General features: G+C 38.9%; 1 protein-coding gene and 1 long non-coding RNA gene across 4 annotated transcripts in view; one reads left to right on the top strand and one right to left on the bottom strand.

Moving 5' to 3' along the window:
* The window catches only part of LOC140906533 (uncharacterized), a 170,396-nt gene extending 168,790 nt beyond the window's left edge, over positions 1-1,606 (bottom strand). For both annotated transcript variants that reach the window (XR_012157144.2, XR_012157143.2), the window contains exon 1: positions 1,537-1,606. This is a non-coding gene — a long non-coding RNA (uncharacterized LOC140906533). The remainder of the gene's footprint in view (positions 1-1,536) is intronic.
* On the top strand, positions 1,062-22,542 carry CALB1 (calbindin 1). Of its 2 annotated transcripts, XM_073330619.2 has the most exons (11): positions 1,062-1,254; positions 1,805-1,881; positions 6,714-6,788; positions 14,269-14,352; positions 14,448-14,504; positions 17,005-17,082; positions 21,219-21,274; positions 21,367-21,406; positions 21,487-21,540; positions 21,711-21,782; positions 22,135-22,542. In XM_073330619.2, the coding sequence occupies exons 1-11, from the start codon at positions 1,173-1,175 to the stop codon at positions 22,246-22,248; spliced, it is 789 nt and encodes a 262-aa protein (XP_073186720.1). In that variant the 5' UTR covers positions 1,062-1,172; the 3' UTR covers positions 22,249-22,542. The 2 variants fall into 2 exon arrangements, with proteins under 2 accessions (XP_073186720.1, XP_073186721.1); XM_073330620.2 differs by lacking the exon at positions 6,714-6,788.
* The last annotated feature ends 438 nt before the right edge of the window (positions 22,543-22,980 follow it).

The following is a 22,980-nucleotide window of genomic DNA, read 5'->3' on the forward strand; positions in this document are numbered from 1 at the left end:
GGCTGCTGGGGCCTGTTGCTACTTGCAGCGGGCATCCCAGGTGTGCAGGACCACAGAGTGAAATAACTTTTCCCAATGGGGACAGAACCACCCTATGGTTACAGGTAGTAACAGGTTGCCAGGTGAGGGAAAGAGAGGACCTCAGCGGGGCTGCTCTACTCCCTGCTTGCCAACCCACTGCAGCAGCTCCAGGAGAAATTCTTGCTCCTCAGCTCATAATAGCTGCTGGGGTCCTTTCCCTCACTGGTGTCTGGATTTTAAGTGGGAAGGGGCTCAGCTGGGAGATCTCCTCCAACCCTGACGGAAGAGGAGCAGCAGCTGAGGCATTCTCATGTTGTGTCTATCCCAAGCCCACCCCATGGCATCTGAGCACATCCGTGGTTCCAAAGAGTTTTGTCTGAGTGTAAAGACAACCCCTGGTTTGTAGCTCTCTACCTGTGTTACCATTACCTGGGGACCTGCCTCCCTTGAAACTTTCCCAAAGGGCATTGTTGACTGTTTGTCTTTACAGAGCCTTTCATTCCCGTGTACACCACACCTCAAGCTGGGGGGGGGGGGGGAGCATGTTCATACATAACCCACAGCTGCCCCAGTTCCAGCAGCAGCATACAGGGAATGAGCCTCACGGGCAAAACTTATCACCGAAAACCGCTCCCCAGCCATATGTGTGTGGTAGCTTCAACTCTCTGCCGCTGGCAGAGCTCGGGTCGCCAGGGACCATCAGAGACGCGGGGGGGCGGGGGGGAGAGACCAGGACTGTCTCAGGGCCCCGAGGGCTCCCTTTGCTCGGGGACCTGCAGCTTTCCAGCTGGCCCGGCTGCTTGGGGTGGGTTTTCGCCGACGTTGGCCCCAGGAGCCGGGAGAAGGGACCCCGCCGGGGCACGCGCCCACCTGGCAGCGAGCAAGCGCTGGTGGGGCAGCCTCGCCCCGCGAGAGGCGGAGGAGGGAGGCGGGGAGAGGGGAGGAGGGAGGCGGGCAGGAGGGGGAGGGGTGGGGGGGGCGGCCAGCGGGGGGCGTGGCCCAGCCGAGCCCGACGCGATAAATAGAGAGCGCGGTGCCGGCAGCCCGGTCAGCACCGCGGACAGCAGCGCCCTGCCCCAGCCCCAGCCCCAGCCGCCGCCGCTCGCCAGCCCGCTCGCTCGCCAGCCCGCTCGCCCTCCGCCGCACGCGCCATGGCCGCGGAGACTCACCTGCAAGGAGTCGAGATCTCAGCCGCGCAGTTTTTCGAGATCTGGAATCACTACGACTCTGATGGTGACTATATTTCATTGCAAACCCCCCCCCGCCCGCCCCCCCCCCCCGCAAGCCCCGAGCCGGCGGGGGCCTCGGGCACCCCCGTGTCCCACACACCCCTCCCGGCAGGCTCCGCTGCAAACTTTCCCCCAGCCCAAGCCATAACTTTCCCCAGCGAGCCCGGAGCATCAGCCCCTTGCGAAGCAGGCGGCCCGGCTGGGGCTGGGGCTGGGGCTGGGGCTGGGGCTATGCACTCGCGCCCAACCTTCTTTGCCTAGGGCTCGCGCGCCTTTAGCAGGGCACCTGTCAGGCTCCCGTAAGTGGATTCAAGCGTCAATGCCTCCAGCCGCAGCTAGGATGCCGCTGTTTTCTCTTCAGTAACTTTGCATGTAGATGCCTCTGGAGGCGGGAGGGGTGGCAGGAGGCTGAGCCTAAGTTAGCAGATCAACTGGCAAAAAAAAAAAAAAGCCACCGATTTTTAAACACAAGGTTTGTGAATGTCCTTTCCAGCAGCTGGAAGGGAGCAAATCAAAGGGTTCTGGAACACTAACCCTAACTCTTTGTGTTGTAGGCAATGGGTACCTGGATGGGAAAGAGCTGCTGAACTTCATCCAGGAGCTTCAGCAGGCACGAAAGAAGGCAGGATTGGTAGGTTAATGTTTCCTCCTGCTTTATTTCATCTTAATGAAGAATTTTCTTGAGCAGATTTCAGCGACTGGGTCTTCTCTATCCTTAGGGCCATCAAATGTTCAGTCACTTAGCTGGTCAGGCAAAGGCAACGTTTAGAAATTGACACAAATCAAGTAGGATGCTCAGTCACTTTGGGAAGTGTGGGGAAAAGGGGTACCTGACCAGATACAAGATAATATTTAGATTCCACCTTGGTACTAATGCAGATGATTCTTCTGGCAATGTTAAAAAGTAAGAGTCCAGAAAAATATGGAACTGGCATATTATATAATATAGATTTAAAGCAAGACTTCTGTCTTTGCCTCACTCAATTATCTACCAATATTTTTAAAGACCTAATTTTTCATGAGCTGGACTCATTTTTAACTCCTTCTTTAATGGGAAGTGTGTCAGTTTATCTGCATTTCTGCCCCTTGGTGGTCAATAAACAGATCTGCAGATCATTCTTAACTATTTATTTGCACTTCATTGGATTTATGAAAGAAGAAAATCAATACTAAATCTTGATAATCAAAACTGTACAAGAGAACAGAGAAATTATCTAGAGAATATTAAAATGTGGACAAATCGAAATGCATATTGGAGTTTAATTTGTAACAATTATAAATTCAGCACTTTCTTAAGCAAGAGAGAAAAGTTTTAAAGTAAAATACTATTAATTTTTTAACATTCTGAAAAAATAAAACCAAATGTATCTAGATAAAGATATTAGTTTAAGTACATAGTGACACTTCCTTACTGAACAAATAACTCCTAAAAGAATCAGAAAATAAAATAGACCACTTGGCAGCACACTGAAATATATAGCACAGTATAATGAAGCCTACTTAAATCCACTCTAAAAGATAGTTCTAAAAGCATTTAAGATAAAAGTGCACTAAGTAGCTGACCTGTGGGAGGGGGGAGAGGGGGGGAAGAGGTTATAAATTCATATAGGGCTACATCAAAATTAAGAAATAAATGTTAGCTTTTGGATAATGAATTATTGTCTTTGTTTGGGTCTTCCTGTTAAAGGCTGGAGAACAAATGTGTACCAGTATTTTTATTTGTTTTGTGGAAAGTAACATCTTCCTATTAGCTTCATGAGTTAATATGCAGCTGGAAATCTGTCATCTGTAATATTACATATAAAATTACATACACACTCTAGATTCCTAAACTTTTTTTATTGCTGTCACTGTAGAATTAATGTCCAAAAGCACAGGTAAATTTGATTACTGAAAATTGTGAGATTGCAATTTCTAGAGGAAAAGGATATGTATAATCTTAGTTTCTTTCCACAAGGAGAGTGAGGCAAGTAAATTACATTTAAAAGGGGGTGGGAAGAGAAGGTAAGAAAAGCTTATTTTAATTCTTTAATTGGAACTAAATATTTTTAACATATTGAGATGGCAGTAACCATAATAATAAATATGTTCTAAATAGAGTCTCGAACATCATCTTTTAACTGGGTTTACTGATGAATTGTACTTTTAAAAATAGTCCTAACGTAATGCTCAATGGATGAAAGATTCAGAGGTTTTACAACAGGAAAATGTCATTTTAAACTCATCTTCACATTTCTCCAGAGGCAATTAGTGTCATAATAAGTCATCTTCTACCTAAAAAATTAGTGTTCACAAAGTAATGTATAAGGTGCTTGTAGGATTATTGTTGTCTCCCACCCACTTTACCATTTATGCCTTTTTAATAGACTCTGCCTGCACACACTGTTATATTTTGAAAGTGGTTAGGTGTTTAATTAACTTTTCCTTTGTCATTGCTCTGGTACAAGCTTATTTCTGGAATATTCTGCTGAAAAGACCAATCTACAGTAACAACACTGAACTTCAGTACTCTCATTGGATCATCTAGAGATTCTTGACATCTTGATCCCTAAAGTCTTTTCTGGATTATGGATATGTGCCATCAGGGGTTTCAAATCTAAGCTGATTCTTGGATTTGGAGTGTCATTTGCCAAACAGTCATCTCACTAGTTCACCTATCTTGCCTCACTGGATAACTAATTCAGTGGCTTTGAATTTTTTGCTCTTTTGCCAGAAGGGACACAATGAGAAGATAATGGATGTTATATGTGATTTCTGTGGCTGAGCTGCCCTTTCCCTTCCTCCCCCATAAGCTTCTCTCATCATTTGCATCTGCATTTCAGATAGTTTCTCTTGCTCTGTATTTTTGGAATATTCAATTATGTATTCTTCATAGCTGGATTATACTTCAGTCATGCTACATGCCTTATAAAATCTCACTGATTTCAGTCTTTGAACAAGATGGCTTAGCATTTCTCAGTGCTCTTCCCTGCTTCTGAACTGTCCTAATTGTTTTGTCATTACCTAACAGCCATATGATTTTTTTAATTAATCAAATGACTATTGTGAAGTCCATCCTTTTGCTTTCTATTACTTCCAAAGAGCAGTAACATGCAATTTGATGCATGTTATTTCTGTCTCATGTCATACTGTCAGAAGGAGGTTACATTTGCAACGTTGTGTTTGAACTATTTTTGGTGACATTTCATATTTTCCAACACCACTCCACCACATTACAGTATGTGAAATACAAAGTTGATCTTTCACAAAGGCTAAAATAAATAATTCTTTGGCAAAAAATAAAATCACAATTTTTAATCCCAAAAATATACGCTTAACCTCTTTTGGCCTACATTATACTTGGTATGTTCTCTCTCTTGTTTCACTTTTGCCAATTGCCAAGAGAGAAAATGTGTGGGGAAGTGGTTACCAAAGGGGTTCCCAGCTCTCCTACTGTCTCGTTGGGTGACTTTGGGGCAGTTTTTCAACATCTGTTCCTTGATTTATCCTTATGTAAAATGAGAACAATATTTACCTACTTGACAGAGATAGTGACTTCATGTTCATAAGTGCAATGATACTGGTGTTACTATTGCACCATTCATCCCATGATTTCAAATCACTTTACAAAAACTAATGTGTATATAACGCCTCTGAGTCAGGTAAATTATCTCCATTTTAAAAAGGGGAAATTGAGATACAGAGAGGTCAAGTTACTTGTCTATGGTAACAGAGCAGCAAGTCCGTGGTGGAACCAAGATTAGAACTGGTTGAATACTGGATAAAATTATTTGTCGCATAATATATCCAACAAATATGTTATTCAAAGGATATTATTCAATCAGTTATATAACTGATAAAATTCAAACATGTATTAAGTGAATATTTTTTTAAATGAATGACATTCTATTTTTTCAGATTGTAAGCGGTGACGGTGCCTCTTCATATGATTGTACAGTACTTTACATACTGTGGGTGCTATTAGAAACAAAAAATATCAAAATATTTAATCAGGGCTAACTAGAATCCAGATATCTAGACTTTCAGGCCTGGACCTCAATCACTAGGCAAATACTTCTTCACTTTGAGATCCTTGTGTGAAAGGTGACATTGAAGGGCAAAGTATTAATAATCATGTCTTAATAACAACAATTGCAAATTACTAACCACAACAGATGACTCTGAAACAAAGAGGACATTGGGCCGTGATTTGCTTTGTCATAAACACTTACATGTAATGCGTTTTAGCAATTTCTAGTAATACAAATTTTGGGCACAATCTAGTGGATTTGACTCAGACAAAATTCCTAACAATTGCAGTGAGAGTTTCTCCTAAGAAAGGACTGGAGGACTTGTGGCACCTTAGAGACTAACCAATTTATTAGAGCATAAGCTTTCGTGAGCTACAGCTCACTTCATCAGAAAGGACTGTAAGACTAGACTCTTCATAACATTTTGATAACTTTGATAACTTTGATAACTTTCATTTTGATAACTATGAGATATTGTTTATACTACAGATCTAAACCCTGATCCTGCATGAGGATCTATTAGCATAGATCCTTGGACTCATGAAGAGCCCAAAAGAAATCAAATGGGCTCCTCAAAGGTGAAGGAGTCTATACTAGTGAATCTGAGTCAGACCGATCCTTGGTGCGACTCCACCGCCATATCTTAAAGAGAAGCTGTCATTTTGAGACAAGTGCATGGTGGGAGCAAACATATATATCAAAAGCACTTTGACATTGGCCTTGTGGATTTACCTTGTTATTCAGGATTGCCTTATATGTTTCAATAAGGGATTACTCTCTCACAGCCCAGCCTCTCCTTACATTTGTTCTGGCAATGAAGTTATAGTCCTGCTTTTATGACATCATAAACAGTGAACAATACAAATGGCTGATGTACAAATTCCACTTGTATGACTTCATTGTGAGATCTGTTTGGAGTCTGGTCAAAAGGGGATAAAATCCTCATTCAAATGAAAGTAACATATTAAAATATGTGAAAGGTAAATATTTTGGTGTTCCAATGTGTTCTGTAAAATTTTCCCCCCTGTGAAAGATTTAAGCTTGTCTCAGATTTATTCATTTAAAAATGAAAACTCTGGAAAAAACTGAATAGTAATCAACAGTGAAATTTCATTGCCATTTGATTAAACAAAGGAACAGTAAGACCCACCTTCCAGCAGATTTGTCTTTACATGTGAATGTTCTCATTTTGAAAGGTAAAATAGAAGATCTGAATATCTAATGGTCAGATTCCGCCACTCATTCCTATCAAGTAATATCTTACTGCTCAAGCAGTCACGGTCATTGCAACAGTATAATTCAAAGTAAAGCATTACTCAGCATAAGACTGGCAGAATCTAGGCTCTAACTAGGTTTTTATATATTACCTGGTAGTTACTCATTGGTGTTGAAATACTTAGCAGGTATTTCTACATGTCTTACAAATAACAATTCCATTATTGTGAATTTCTAGGAATTAACACCTGAAATGAAAGCTTTTGTGGACCAGTATGGGAAAAGTACTGATGGAAAAATAGGAATAGTAGAGGTAAGCTAGTTTCTTTATTTCAGGCTCAGTCATGTTTATATACACAGAATGCTCTTAGTATAGTAATACAAAGATAACTTGAACATAATCTATAAATATATATATATATTGTCTTGTATTTGCTATAACACAGACTTCTTTCCCCATCTCAGGATCTTTAGTATTTTTTTTTCACTGAGGCATTAGTGGAAAACAAAATATTTCTTTCTCCTCAGACATTTCATTTGACTCCACTGAACATTACAGGCTTACATCAATAGAAATAAAGGAGACCATCATTATAGTTTTCCTGTAATGCAACTGAAGTCTGCATCATTTCAGGAAATTCAAGTTATTAAAAACACTGATGTGCTGGAATATTGTGAACTGTTTTATGCTGAGTTATTCTGGAATTTGATTTTGCATTGGCCCTCAAGTCCTGTAGTGGGTGTAAAGTACAATTCAGTGTAAATTGGCTAAGAATCTGATTTCCTTCCCTCTCCTCCTTTGTAATCATTGTACATAGTGGTTTATTATTTCTAATTAATGCATATGGTAAGGACAGAGGGGAAGGCTAAAATCTTGTTGACATTTTCAGCAATGTTTTTTGACAATCCAGTTAGTGAGCGATTTTGATTACTTACGAATTCCTTTATTGAACACAGTCACAGAAACTGTAAGCAGAAAACTTTTGTTTGCAAAAGTTAGAAACGCCTGCCACCTGAATTGCCCTGGGTTATATGGTTCTCATGCTTTTCCATTATGTAGACAACTCTATGAGAACGAGGGACACTCATGGAACCACTTCCCTTTCCAATCCCCACTACTTGTTTCTCAGTGTTTAATTCTACAGATCAAAAGGAAGGTATCCATGGGTTGGTGTACAGTTTGTGAACCACGGTTTTAGGACCAGATTCATGACTCATTGAAGTCAATGGGAGTTTTGCCATTGAATTCAAAGAGATCAGGATTTAACCCTTAGAAAAGACAATCACGTTCCCAGTTTGATTATCAGAAAAATATGTCTGAACAATTTATAAAGAGCTCCTTGGAAACATGCTATTACTGCAACATTTCTATTGTTACTGACTTAGCTACAGCTATTTAGAATTGATATACTGAGCGGAATATACAACCACCAATGAGATTTACAATATAAAATATCCTATTATCAGTACATATAAATTATTACCTTGGAATATATGCTCTTCTTTAGGTGTAATTCCCATATGTAACTTCCACATACTTGCTAAAATATTCATGTCACTTAGTCTAAACGTACATGAATAAGCGAACTGTGACTGAATTTGTTAATTTCTTACTATATTTAAGGTTAAACTGACTAAATTTTGACCAAACTTTTGATTCATCATCAGATTGAAAATTCTGCAAGTAGGAAAAGTTAGTATAGGCATATCTTTCTTTTTCTGATAAATAGATTATTAGTATATGAAATTAAACAGGCCAGTTTAAATACTTGTTTTTTAATAGAAGCATGCCTTTTTTATTTCGAGTACACATGACAGCAGACTGTCACATGAAGCACGTACAGGCACTTCCTGAAGTAGTCTACTGGTTAGACAAGGCAACTGGGCGTTGTATCTCCTGAGTACTATTTTTGGGTCTGTGACTAACTTATTATGTGACATTGGCCAAGTCCCGCAGGGCCTGATCTTGTAAGGTGCTGAACACCTACAGCTAGAGTGCTGAGCACCATCAACACTGACTGAGGTCAATGGGTGCTGAGTACATTTAGCAATTAGCTGGAGGGCCTCAGCACCCTGGAAGGTTGGGATCTTAACCTGAGTACTACTTAACCTACATCATTGTATCAGTGTGAAGCTGAATTGTTTATAAAGTGCTGTGAGATCTCAGATGAAAGGTGCTGTATGTGGAAAGTGTTATAATAATCTTACAGATGATCAGTTAGACTTTGTTTTCCTGACCCTTTAAATTTTCTAATTTAAAATGCCTAATGTTTCCAAAATGAATTCAGCTCATTTACATGCCATATTATGAAGTCTCCCCACTCCAAAGTTCATGTAGAGTCGATGAACCATGCTTTTTTTAGTATAAATAAATGCAGCACTCAGTCACTCAATCACCATAACACATGGCACCTGAAGATTTTTAAAAATATCCCGATTAATAATTATTCCTCAGGGAAGATCTATTAAAGAGGAAGTCCTGAATGGCTTAAAGTAATGCATTTTCAGCTCTGCTGACCAGATTAAGTGAAGCCTTAAAGTGCAGATACTGTCTTTGGCAGTACATTGCTGCAGTGAGTTCTCCAGCTTTTAAACAGTTTCCCCCGGCTAAATGTAGAATCTGACACATCTCTTCCTCTCTTTTATAAGATACTCCCTCCCATTCCCCATCCCAATATTTGGTCTGGTCAGTGCTTTCACTGACATGTAGATCTTAAAGTCCAAGCTTTTTACATCTCAGGACTGCAGTTATTCCATATCCAAGTGATTTAAATGCTTATTCCTGTGAAGCAAAATAGCTACTTACCATACTGAAAATGCTTTTCTCCCACTTCCAGATTAAAATTTTAAGACAAATATATTGAAGCATGTAAATCAGGTGTTTTAAGGAAAGGGTTAAATATCAGAAAGTGAGATCCATTCAGAGAGTGATTTCTAGAAAACTGTTCATGCTGGTCTGTTTTAAATATTGTAGCTCCTTTTCCAATTCGGTAACAATCCCCTTCTTTCTTTAACAAGTTCATAATGAGAGGTAGAGGGTCAAGCTAGTCTCAGCAGAAGCATCTCTCCAACCATGTTCTATTACTCCGAAAACAGAGAGAGCTGCCATATTCACCATAAAAATAGCAGGAGCTCACACTACAGTCACAAACTGGTTTTGTGTCCTTTGAGTCTGCCATTGTGAGTGAAGGCTTGTGAAATTTCATACTCCTGTTTAAACATCCTCATGAGCTACTGCTATTTTTATATTCTAGACATTGACACCAGGCTTCCAGGTTTACTCTCTTTATGAGTCAGTCAAATCTGCTCCATTTACAAGTAAAAAGATGGTATGCCTAACTACTAACCCTGCCAACTCAACGAGTAATAATTCTGCAGCTGGAACTTCATTAATGCTGTTGATGCAAGAATCAAAAGAATCGAGCTCCCTCTCCCCCACAGTATTGGTCCTACAATGCTAAAAGGAGCAAAATAAATCAAATAGGGAAAATTTACTTTGTCAAAAATCTAGGCAAATATGATTTAATACTGAGTTATCAAATGAGACAGTTCACTTATCTATAAAACACTAATACAGAGAAAATGGTATCATATATATTTCTCTCAGGCCTATGTGGAAGTTATACATCTGCATAAAGGAGAGTAAAACTTAAAGTAATATTTTATTGGCAGTGGTAATATATTTGTATCTTAAATGTAGCTTAGTACTGGTAGTTGGTTGTTCTTTGGAAAGTTAGTGAATTCTGAAAGGATGATTCTATCAGTTAACTGTACCTACCAGTAAGTCACAATGGGAATGTTGCAATGGCAGCATGTTTCTCCTTTAAACTGTACGCATTAAATATCTTCTGATTGTGAAACTAGAAACTTATCTATGTGATTGAAGGTTAGATCCCAGTCCCTTTGAAATCAGTAGAAGGAATTCCTTTTGCTCTAAATGAGCTTAAGATATAAACCTAGAAATAAGTTCTCAAACTGTGGTCCATGGACACCTTCCTGTTGTTCTGCAGAATGAAACAAGTAATGTTACAGTCACTGAACACTACAAAAGGGACCAACCTGTGCCCCATTTACATAGTCATTTTTTACCATACCTACACTAATGGAAGACATTCTTCCTTGTGGAAATGAATATTGCTTATGCCAGTTAAGTCCCGACACTAAGGGACAACTTGCAGCAATTAGCTACTGGCTCAAGTAAGGTGTGGTGTGGAAACTGATCATCCCAAGGGGAGCTTGGGGAGACGTGCCTTAGGGAAGCCCAAATCCCTCTCTGAACAAGCCAGGGAACAGGCTACACTATCCTTTTGGGCTCCTTGGGCTCTCTCATCAACCATGCTTGGCCTGTCACGATCTGGCCCTCAAATAGGTACAGCCTTAAATATACATTGAGGGCAAATTTGCATGAACAGACAAACTAACAAAGAAAAATATATTTTAAAAATGCTACAGTTGTGAGAGAAACAAAACAAGGAATACAGTATTAGGAGATGTTAGCTGCACTACAGCCAGCCACCAACCTAATTCATCCACTATTATATAAATAGTACCTCTGACACTGAACAGGGTAGCACTCTTATCACTTGGTAGGGATAAGCGTGCACAACCTAACTGGTATTTTGTTCCACCAGTCATAACCTACAGTATGGGAAAAATCTCTAATTCATGACAAAGTGCCTACACACTCTCGGACATATGTAGACATCTGTACCATAGCTGCTGAATAAATAAGGATGACTTTATCTCTAGCAAATATGGTAGCTTCAGATAGCTGATAGGTTTACCTATACTGAGTATAAATAGCAATACTGAAAATCTGGAATTTGTTACATACTTATGAAGATTTGCAAAAAACTAATGTCTAAATACAGATATCGGAGCCTAATTTAGGCACCTAGGTGGCCTGATTTTTCAGAATTGCCAACCACCCACCAGCTTCCATTGACATATGCAAGATGCAATACTTCAGTGGGAGCTGCTGGGTGTGCAGTGCTTCTGAGGCCATTTACTTGAATGCTTGATTGTGGATTTAGGAGCCTAACTTCAGGCCACCATTTCTATAACTCCCATCTCTACAATTAGACAATGACTTAACATCCAGTAGTACTGCAAGGGCTGTGCTGTGCTAAACTAACTTTTCTTGACAATAACTGGAAGCCCTTGTAGAGGCTGAATATTTTATGGTCTTATACCTAAAGATATGAAATTACTATGCTGGTTATACTCTTAAAAATACCTGTAGAATAACCACATGTCTGTATCAACGTGCACCACTGCCCACTGTCAAAGTGCAATAATCCCATAGCGCACTGACATCAACAAAGTGAATGAAAGTGGTGTTTTACGTCTGATGTCACAATCGCTCCATTGGGAGAGGTGAAGGAGGAGACCGTCGGGGAGGGGAAGGAAATGCCAGGTCTTTGAACTTTTCCCATGTGCTAATACTAAAGAAACAGGTCACACATCCATATCTATTACACACACACGTATGTATGCACACTCAGTTTTTACCTATCAAGGAATCGAATTTTGAACATTTGAGTCAGAAACAGAGTAGCACCCATGTTAGTCTGTATCCGCAAAAAGAAAAGGAGTACTTGTGGCACCTTAGACTAACAAATTTGTTAGTCTCTAAGGTGCCACAAGTACTCATTTTCTTTTTGAGTCAGAAACCTCATTTTACATTGATTAGATTTAGTATTCAGCAATTTAGCAAAATCTCTCAAGATGCACTTTGCTATGCTTGATAGTCTATACCAATTGCTCTATTCTTGCAAGTCAAATGAGTGATGTGCATTTTAAATTGTATCAACATTTAACAAATATAACTGAGTTTTTGCAGTGGTAATTTTTGAAATACAGATGTGCTATTTCCATCTCATTGAAACATGTTAAAAGACACCTATCGAGTCTGGGACAGGAGTTGCAGGCAGCTATGGTCCCACTGGAATCCAGCAACAAAGCCCCAGTTTTGCAATCCTAATTCATTGCAGTGAATTGGGATTGAAATAGGGATGGAGATAAGATCTGAAATGCACAAAAAAGAACAGAATTTTGAATCCAGTCTTGGACCAGGCTACAAGGAGGTGGCACCTGTTACTGCTGTTTTTACAAATGGATGCATTTAAGAAGAATTTTAACACCAAAAGGAAGGTGTCTGCCTTCCCCTTCTTCTGTACCTACATTTTAAAATTTCTTCTCTTTTCCATTTCTTCTCCCCTGTTTCCCTATTTTAATTAGAGCTGGTCAACATTTTTTTCAAACAGAAAGGTTTTTTGTTCAAAACCAGATTTTTTTATAATTTTGCCCCCCCCCCCCCCAAGATTAACAATTTTTTCCTTTGGAAAAAGTCTTTTTCAGATTTTAAATTATAGAAAACACTTTCCAAACCATCATCAAGTTTTCATTTTCCAAAACCTGGGTTTCCAGTAAATGAAAATTTTCCATAATTATTTTAATAAAACTAAACATTTTTGAAAAATGAAAATGGTCCTTTTCAACTACTTCAAAAGGAAAACCACTTCACTATTATTTGTGGAAACAGATTTTCATCAGGTTTTGAGTTTTAAGGGCATGTTCCTTGAAGTCAATGGAATGGGTTGAAGGGCTGAGTCCCCCTCACCTTGCTGTTCTGGTTCTTGAATTGGCTTTTCCTCAGCAAGGTCTCATATTTGGGGCGGACAAATGGCTGTGGTTCCAGGATGGATTTCCATCTTACATATATTCTTTCCTTGTTCTCACTTCTCTCCTCTTTTCCTCATTGGTTTCTCTGCTTGCCTTGCTGCACCTTTGCCTTCTCCCTTTCACTATCCTTCTCAGCCTTTTCCCTTACTCAGTATCCGCATCTCCATACAGTTCTCCTTCACCCTTGCTCTCTGTATCCACCATGGTTCTCTGCATCTTGCTCCCTTCACTTTCAACATTCTCCCCCCTTTGGTCTCTCTTTCTCTCTTACGCACTTAAGCTTTTACCACACTTTGTAACCCTGCATTTGTGAATGTGAGGTGCCTCTCTCACCCTTTCTCTAGGCCTGCTGGTTCACTCCTTTCCCTCTGATCTTCATTTGTGTCTGCTCATGAGGAACATATCAAAAGCAGGGAGCCAAAGGCCAATGAGAGGCATGCTCCCCATTCTAATGTACAGGAGATACTCCAGCAAATGGCACGTGGCTCCTTGGGTCATCATGGAGAGTACTGATTACCAAGAGAAGAAAGGAGAGCTGATCAGGGTTGTACAGCACTCACCTCAAGAGCAAAATAGGGAAGGAATCTCTGATTTCTATTAATGAAGGGGACAGGTGGGCCTGTTTGTGAGTGGGTTAGAGAGCCACTGAGAAAGCAACATTACTCTACATGTTGGAACAATATGGAACAACCTTTAAGGACCTGATTCTGTGTGAATCTGCACAGTGAGCAGATGAAAAATTGGGGCTTGAGAAGCTGATCCAAAGACCACTGAAGTCAGTGGGAGTTTCCTAATGGCTTCAATGGCATCAGAGTAGGCTCCAGATTAAATGTAACCACCTATTCGACAGCTGGGAGTAAGAGCACACAATTCAAATCTTACCTGGAGAGTAAGACAATGTAATGACTATATTTGTAAAGCTCCCCGACACACAACTGAGGTTCTTGGTGTGTGCTGCGAGACACTTTATAATACAACTAAACAGCCAACTAACGGGAATTGAAAACAATTTTAGACTTGTCACTAGAGCCCCACTAAGGAGGTTATCTGTTCTCAGAAGCAGTTGGAGTTTTATAACAAACTTTAAACTTGCTTTAAATCTGTTACAGCTTGCTCAGATATTACCTACAGAAGAGAACTTCCTATTGTTCTTTAGGTGCCAGCAGCTAAAGTCAAGTGAAGAATTCATGCAGGTACTGTACCCCATTTTTCCTTTGATAAAGTCATCCAGGTCTAGATTTCAAATACACAGATACATAAATAAACCTCTTTCATTTACTAATTGCAGACCTGGCGAAAATATGACACTGACCATAGTGGCTTCATTGAGACTGAAGAACTTAAGGTAAATTGATGTTTATGTGTATTTCACAATCATTATATAGATGTGTGTGTATTACACGACAGTACTGATATATATGGCTGTTGAAATGTAAAACACAACTGGCAAGTGATAGAAACTGATGTTTCTATCACAGATAAATTGAAGTGTGATTTCTGTTCTGATAAATGACTCTAAAAATGGCACTTAGAGCAGATCCATGTTTGTCCCCCCGTGATTGCCAAATAACAAGTGCTCAGTTTAGAAGTAAAAAGATGTTTTTAAACTAACCACCCTACAAATGTAGCTAGGACGTGAGAGCTAAAGTGGGTTCTTTCTCCTAGCTGCATCACTGCCATTACTAAACACTCTGTGGTCCAGTTTAAGCCCTCAGTAGTACCTGTGCAACCCTGTTGTTGCCATACTAACCCCTGTTCAACACAACTGCAATCCCATGGTCCACACTCTGTTTGCATAGGTGTGACTGATGGGAACTTAGCACATCTGATGCGTAAGAAATAACAGCATCCAGTTTGTTCTATTAGCTGTGTCCGCTCTGCAGTTTACCGGAGTAAAAAGCAGCCCATTCTTATTCTTGTCACTAAAGCTAACAGATACGGTTTGACTCTGAATATACATGGGGAGCAAGTCTGAGTGGGAAAGTATCTTTGGTACATAACCATTTTTCTATGTAGAACTGCACTTCAAGTGGTGCAGATTGTCAGCTGGTGCAACCTGTCATAGCTCCCCAGGATCTCAGCTGAGGACCCGGCCCTGCGTACACATTGATTGAGACCAATTGTCTTGTTCAGATGCAGAATTCCAGACAAGAACTCCCCATACATTAACCAAAGCATTAAAAAGTCAAATTGTCTGAAATCCTTAGTAGTGCTTTATAAAAGCAAAACTTGCCTCATAAATCCATGTAGCCAAATTGTCTTTTTTTCCCCATCCTCTTTGACCTGCTGTGGTAGTGCAAAAGAGATGAAGCATGTCTGTCTGTCTGTATCTCCTCTGCTGAGGATTCCCACCTCACAGAAGAGACGTCGGTTGGCATGACCAGCTCCTATGCCCCGGTATACAAGTGGCTACCCCCTCCCACCCACAGTCCCACATACAGGTGTGTCAAAAGGGAGGTGAGGTCAGGAAAGAGGCACAACTGGTACACATTGTACTTTAGCAATCCCCAGTTGTTGGACAGTCCCTTGAGGACTGTTTCCAGAGAGTATAGTTTAGACCAACCAATAAAGGCTGGGCTAATGAACAACCAGAAAATCTTAAATGGCTCCCTGATGGCTCCCCAACTCTGCTGTGCTGTGCAAATCTCATATGCATCAGAAAATCTGGATCATTTTCATCCTTTCAGAACTATATACTGTAGCTTGTTTTTTTAACGTAGTGATCAATAAAATACTTCTCTTGGCAGGTATGAAAATATTAGTATGCATTTGCTGTAACTGGTTTTACTCCCTGCATAACTATTTTAAAGCACATATGATCTAAAATGTTTCCATGAAATCTGTTCACAACATTTCTGCTATCACTTTAGTAGATAGCACAGGTACAGAGAGGCCTGATGAGAAAATCTACAGTATGGTGGTGACAATAGGGCTATCATACTTGTCTTTCAAGTTCAGGGGCATTATGCATACGTGATTGGGAGGGGAGATGGCTCAAGAAGAAATTCCTATTGTAAAATGTGGTCCAAACTGTGAAAAAAGCAACTCCAACACATCAGATAAAGAGGTTATAAACCAGCTTGATGTGTTCTTCCCTGAAAATTGATAGGCATGCACAGTTCTCAAGACTTGCAGACTCCTTGCTTAATAAATTAAGATTTTTTTAATGTCACTTATCTAGGACAGTTGTTCAAACTAATCAGTGGGGAAAACAAAACTTCATTCTTTAGAGTAAAAGTAGCTATTGTTGAAGGTCAGGAAGAAATCTTGCCAGTTCCTCCCAAACTAGCAAAATGGGCAAAATGCATTTGCAATATATCTGTGTGAAGGAGCAAGAAGGTTTCACCTTCACCTGAAGCATCAGGTCACTGCTGTAGGCAGGAAAGTAGACTGGATTAATCATTAATCTTTTCTTTAAAACTATTCCTATATTTCAAGCAGTGACTAGGAATCCAAGTTTTCCTACGGGTCTCAAGGTTAATTAATGTAGTTTACTGTTAAAATTAATTAGCACACAGTATAGCTGGATGCCAATCTACTTTTCCAGACTTCTGTATAGTACAACAAAAGGCATATTATGCACAAAGCTCTGTGGGGATCTTTTTAAAAATAAAGTGTTGCAGTATACTTGGTCTAGTTAAAAGAATTTTTGTTGTCAGATTTACCTGATATGAAAATAAGTAGTAGTTTCCATGTTTATTTTACATTTCAGTAGTAAATATGTAAAAGTAGAATTTCCCAGACTGTCTCTAGACTGAAATTGGAGTACAATAAGGAAAGTAACTATTCTGTAATCCTTTTGGCTTTCGGGCAAATATTCACCTGTGCTTACTTTACTTTCACAGAGTTTTTTGAAAGATTTACTACAGAAAGCAAATAAGAAGATTGATGATTCCAAGCTAACAGAATACACAGAAATAATGGTAAGATTATTCAGACATTTCATCCATAAAAGCACAATACCCGTGCACATCTATGGCCACTAACTTCTCATTTAAAGACTTGAATGAGAACCAGTTTGGATTCCTATTGTGCAAAATAAGACATCACACCTTAGAAATCATCGTCCGAGGTAAGGAGGCATATCAGGTAATTCTGTAGCTATGTCACCTTCGGCTGTGATCTGTAAATTTAGCCCTGTTGGGCCTAATATAAGTATGGGAAACCTTCAAGGAAATTTAACTGTTGTTGACAAACCAACACCACAGCATGGTGCTAAGGAGAACTTTTCCACCAAAGGTTCTTTCCTGTCAGGTAAGATTAAAAACTGAAGCTCTGAACACTTAAAGATCCCATGGCACTTGTCATAAGAATAAGCAGATTAACCTGTACCTGAGCCAAATTCCAATTTGACTGATTATATTCGACCTACCCATTACTTTTTAGTTTATTTCATTTCTTGTCCTGCACTGTTGTGCTGTTTGGTGCTACATTTCATCCTAGATTTGGCTGCATCTTGGTGATGAGTGAAGCAGTTCTTTGTGTAAGCTGCAAAGGCCAAGGGCAGTGGGATAGTTCTGGATGAAAGGCTCTACACCTCAGCTTTAAGTTATTGCATGATTTAGTGTTGGGCACAAGGAAAGAAAAGACTGCCCAAAATATAAATGCTGGCATGCATTCATTAAATAATTAAAAACAAAGATCACTCTAGTATTTTTAATTCCATGGTATAGAATCTGATGACCATCTAAAATGATCTATAGAGTCTATGATATAGGCACATTTGTTTGGCATATATTTATTACTTTTCTCTAAGTGTCCCTTGCATACCGCTGATGGAACAGTAGTGCACACAAGTAGCAGTGGGGTTTACTCCATCCTCTCCGAGGAAGGGCCCAGAATCTCTGGTAACCATTTACCATGCTTCTTTGACCTTTAGAACCCTAAGGACACATATGCCTGTTCTTAAACTTCTCAGGTAGGGAATGGAAGCAGAATATATTCTTCCCCCTGCTATGCCTCCTTCTGTTCCTCTTCCTGCCCTTTCCTCATAGCTTCTAAAGGAATCTTACCCTACATTTGTGACCTCTCTCCCAATAGATACCAAAATATGCCTCAATCCTCCTTTTCTATGAATAGGCAAGGAACATACCTGCTAGTCTTCAAGTACAGAATGCTAAATGGTTTTGGTTTTTTTGCCAGTTCTACACTTTTTTACTGCCTTCCTTGTGCCCTATGCTAGTGTGAGAAGGGGAACCTGATAGCAGGGCAAGCCTCCTAGGCAGGTGGGATAGAACAGGCTCTGCTTCAGTCCTAGCCAGGCCCATCCTTAAACATAGCCAGATTCTCCCTCCCCTCTAACTCCTGAACATAGGACTCTCTAGTGGCCTCCATGCAACTGTCAGTGAGATTTGTGTGTTCCAGAGACTGGGAAGAAGAAAATTCCCTGTTTTAAGAATGGCCAAAGTTGTGATTTTTTTTTCTCTTTTGCTTTGCCAGCAACTTTGTTTCACCCTGAAACGTTTTAGGGATTTAACATTTCAGGCTAAAATGCCTCAAACTGACCCCAACTATGAGAGAGGTTAATTAAGACAAATATCTAGTGATTCAGTTTTCTTATGGTAAGCTAGAGGTCTAGAAATCTCATGATGGATTAGTTGTAGAAAGTGTTACACGCTGGAGAAATAAATCTCACATCCTTAACCTTCATGCACTGCAATTTTTTATGACTCTTTAGCCCAGATTGTGCCCTACATTTGGACCTCCGCAGGTTGAAAGTTATAAGGAATTAACACTATAAATAAGTGATAAAGGTGATGATATGCTATCTCCTCAAAAATTAGAAGGGAAAAACTAATGAACAGAAAACATAAAAGGAGTTAAGAACACTTACCAGTTAGAAAAAGGGAGAGGCATATAACAACCAGACATAAAATAGCCACATTAGGGCTGCAACTGCTTGCCTCTGCCAAATTTAAAGCACCCTTCCCCTTAAAGGTACGCTAGGAAGAAGTTCCTATAAAGGGTGGGGAGAATTAGAAGGAGCCAGGTGGTCACACTGGAATGTATGGGTTCACAAACAGTCACTTCTCTATACTATCTCTGTAACACTAATTTGTTTTTTTAGGCAAAACTGTGCTTTTTCCTGCAGCATGAATTTTGTATTTAAAGGGGTCCAAACAAACTGATACAGGTGTCTGATTCTACCCCCAAACACTGTACATCTAAAGTTACTGTAATTGAAACTAAAGGGGTGGGGGAGAGAAGGGAGAAACCCTCTGTTTTCAGTTACACCCCTACAACTCTTTGTACAGTAAGTTTTCCTTGATGCTTTTTCTCAATCTTTCACTAACATCTAAAAATAGGAACATGCAATTGTACAGTGACAGGGAGAGGAAGTCACAGGCAGCCTAATACCTCAAAGTCCTGCTAACTAAATTTTAAAAGGTCTTAATTTCAAGTTAGCCATGTCTCTTAAGAGATTAGAGGCAATGCAATTTGCTGACTTTTCACTGTATCTGTGATACATTAAGTATTACATTTTAGACAGGAAACCAATTTCTAATACACAACAGGATCCTGGAAAATAGTTTAAAATAGTATATAATACTTTGTTAAATCACATTAACATATATATTTCTATTACATGACAACTCATTTTGATGGAAGTTACTTAGATATAGTTCTTGTATAAAATTAATTAACTACATGTCAATAGTGGAGACCTTTTGTTATTAACACTTAAGTGTTTATAGGGCTTTAAAGCTGGGAATAAGCTAAACATGAGACATTAAGTCAGTCCTGTTTTCATTCTGTAAATGAGATTAATTTATTAGCTACTTAATTCACTTGTAATACATCACAAGCTAAAAATTTTCTTGAAGTGCATGGCATGAGGCAGATTCTGATACCATTTACGTGTGTGTAGACTTGACAACCAACTGAATAAGGATTATAAATGTTGTCGTCTTTTACATGAAGATAGTACATCTAGATGGAATTTAGAACACCCCAACCTACGTTCGAAGATTTAATTCTAGCTACTGTTTATTAGATTTTAAACTGAATTATGTTGTTTTATAAGCAGCTTTATGTATACTAAGTATTAAATCATGACTCAAGACCAAATATACTATTCAGTAACTTCAAAAAAAAGTTGCTCTTATTCTATAATTTTTGGTCTAAATCTTTATTCAATAGACAACAACCATATGGCACTGGATCTTGATCTGAGTTTAAAATAATGTTTAAATGGGTTCAGTAAAGGATGTTGGATATCATGGCTATAGCTTACGTGCCATTTGTGAGGGGCCAAATTCTGACCTCAGTTATAGAGGTGTCAGTTTGGAATATCCCTATTCAAATCAGTTGAGTTACAAACAAGACCCTTTGTGGGTCTTTAAACTCCTTTGACATTGTAGACCACACATAAAACAATCAGAATTCAGCAGTACAAAATGTACCACAGTTGAATTCAGTTGTAGTGATTACTGTGTATATTGGTCATTAGGCAGAGAGATTAGAGGACTATGTATATTGCTACTGCTGCAGCTGTTTGAGTCCCTGCTTTATATCGACCAAGTGAGGTATTTGGTTGTAGTAACTGAAGTGGACGCAATTTCTTTTCTTTGATGTTTTCAAAGATAGAAAGGTGAGAAACCCTTTCCTTAAAGCCCTTTGGCTGTGGACAATGGGTGTTGCATCTTGTGGGGGTGACAATAAGAACCTGAGTGACCTGTCATGATTTAAAAATACTTAAGTGGACCTTGCTCAGTTTCTGCAAGATGGAAATTTTGATACCATTTACATCTCTGATTTGGGAAGTTCACTGTTAAATGAAGCTGGATTTAGTGAACATTTCAACACAACTATCAGAGTTGTGCAAACAGTTCCTTACCAAGATTTTATAGTAGAATAACTAGTTATCAATTTGTGTTCAATAATTTGTAACCTTGCTTACAGTAAATATACCGCACAACAAACGTGAGTTTATTGAATTAGGTTCCTATATTATATTTAATTAGTACCTTCCCATTGCTTTTAGATTTCCCAAAGAAATACTTTATTTCTTTGCTGCACTGACCAATACTTTAATAATAAATATCTACATTTATTTCAGCTGAAGATGTTTGATTCAAACAATGATGGAAAGCTGGAACTTACTGAAATGGCCAGGTATGTTTTTATACCTAGATCATCTAAGTAGTGCATGTCAGTTGCCATTATGGGAAAAAAAATTGTTTGAACTCTCATTTTTATCTTCAAAGTTTACTCCCAGTGCAGGAAAACTTTCTTCTTCAATTTAAGGTATGTAGCTTTACATTCTGAAGTTTGAACATATAACACTATATATTATCCTTTTAACTCTTGGCTTTTTTTTATTTTAGAGTGTCAAAATGTGTGGGAAAGAGTTCAATAAAGCTTTTGAGCTGTATGATCAAGTAAGTGATCTGAAAAATACTATAAAACTCGCCTTTTATGAACTGATTGAATACTCTTTGATATCACTTAAATTTTCTGAATTAGGGAAAAATAAGTTAGGTGTAATGCTACAGTAGCCAAAATGAAAAATAAATGCTCCAAAATAAACCTTGATATTAATATTTTTCAGGATGGCAGTGGATACATAGATGAAAATGAATTAGATGCATTACTGAAAGATCTGTGTGAAAAAAACAAAAAGGTAATTCTAGAGTTTTTCTTCATGATTAGTTTAAATTGGGATTTTAAATTCACCCAATTACAATAGAGCTGCTAAATCATAATTCCTGAAGTGCAGGACAATTACAAATCTTGGCAGAAGTAGAAATGTAAATCCTTAACTAAGTGAGCAACATCATTATAAACTGGCTTCAGAGACAGTGATCATCATCAATCTAGTGTGCATGGATGTGAATTGTATGCAAGCACTTGAACAAATGGTACTGTCGGGCGGGCAGGCACCAGCCAGATTCCCCCCACCCCAAATCTCTATCATTGGCAACTGTAGTTGGCTACTAAACTGGATTATAAAGCATTATCTGTTCTTTAAATAGGACTTAGACATTAACAACCTGGCAACATATAAGAAAAACATCATGGCCTTGTCTGATGGAGGAAAGCTTTACCGAACAGAACTTGCTCTTATTCTCTGTGCCGAGCAGGATTAGAGACATCCTGTCACTTCAATTTAACTAGTGATATACGGTTTCAACACAATAACTGTGCACTATAAGGGAGTAGCCTGTACTTTCTTTTATATCTGTAAATTTAAACCGCATATAGATAATTAGCCATGATGTGTGGCACATTCTTTTCAGTCTGTTTCTATACTGTTTGTAATGTACAGTTTTTGTAATTATAAGATTGATAAAGAGAATGTCTGTCTGTTTGGGCCAGTCTGTATATTCAAGAAGAAACAAAGATTTTTTTGCTTTCATAAACACGGCTGGAGAAAAATTTTACATTTTGCTGAGACTGTTTTGTTCATCATATCCTTTGACACTTGCAACACTTCTGTTCAATGATACATATTAAGTAAAAGCCCAAAGAGCTCTTTCAGTGTATGACTAAATACGGGTTTTTAAATGCAGAATGTAAAAATGCTGTTTTCAAGTAGGAATGATGATCAGGGCTATTTGAACTGAAAGTGATTTACCAAGCTGGTGAGAAATATTTTCAGTAGTCAGACTACCTACTTGCAAATCTATGCTCCTTGCAGTTTTGCAGTTAATGAGGAGAGCTTATGAAAGTATGGCATACAGACATAACATCTATAAACAGCAGATGTCTGGAACAGCTACCAGTGCTGCTGTTCACAAACATATTTTCCATTTAGTTGTTTAATTTCACTAAATTTAAACAAGGTGATAAGCACCTAAGAAATACAAGAGACAGAACTT

The sequence above is a fragment of the Lepidochelys kempii genome, chromosome 2, assembly GCF_965140285.1.
Source record: "Lepidochelys kempii isolate rLepKem1 chromosome 2, rLepKem1.hap1, whole genome shotgun sequence".
NCBI lineage: Eukaryota > Metazoa > Chordata > Testudines > Cheloniidae > Lepidochelys > Lepidochelys kempii.

What these genes read in the sequence shown, in the direction of transcription:
- CALB1 (XM_073330619.2), top strand. Translation starts at nt 1,173, where the DNA reads ATGGCCGCGGAGACTCACCTGCAAGGAGTCGAGATCTCAGCCGCGCAG. An exon ending in CACGAAAGAAGGCAGGATTG is followed by an intron (nt 1,882 to 6,713) that starts GTAGGTTAATGT and finishes GTGAATTTCTAG; the next exon opens with GAATTAACACCTGAAATGAA. An exon ending in CAAGTGAAGAATTCATGCAG is followed by an intron (nt 14,353 to 14,447) that starts GTACTGTACCCC and finishes TACTAATTGCAG; the next exon opens with ACCTGGCGAAAATATGACAC.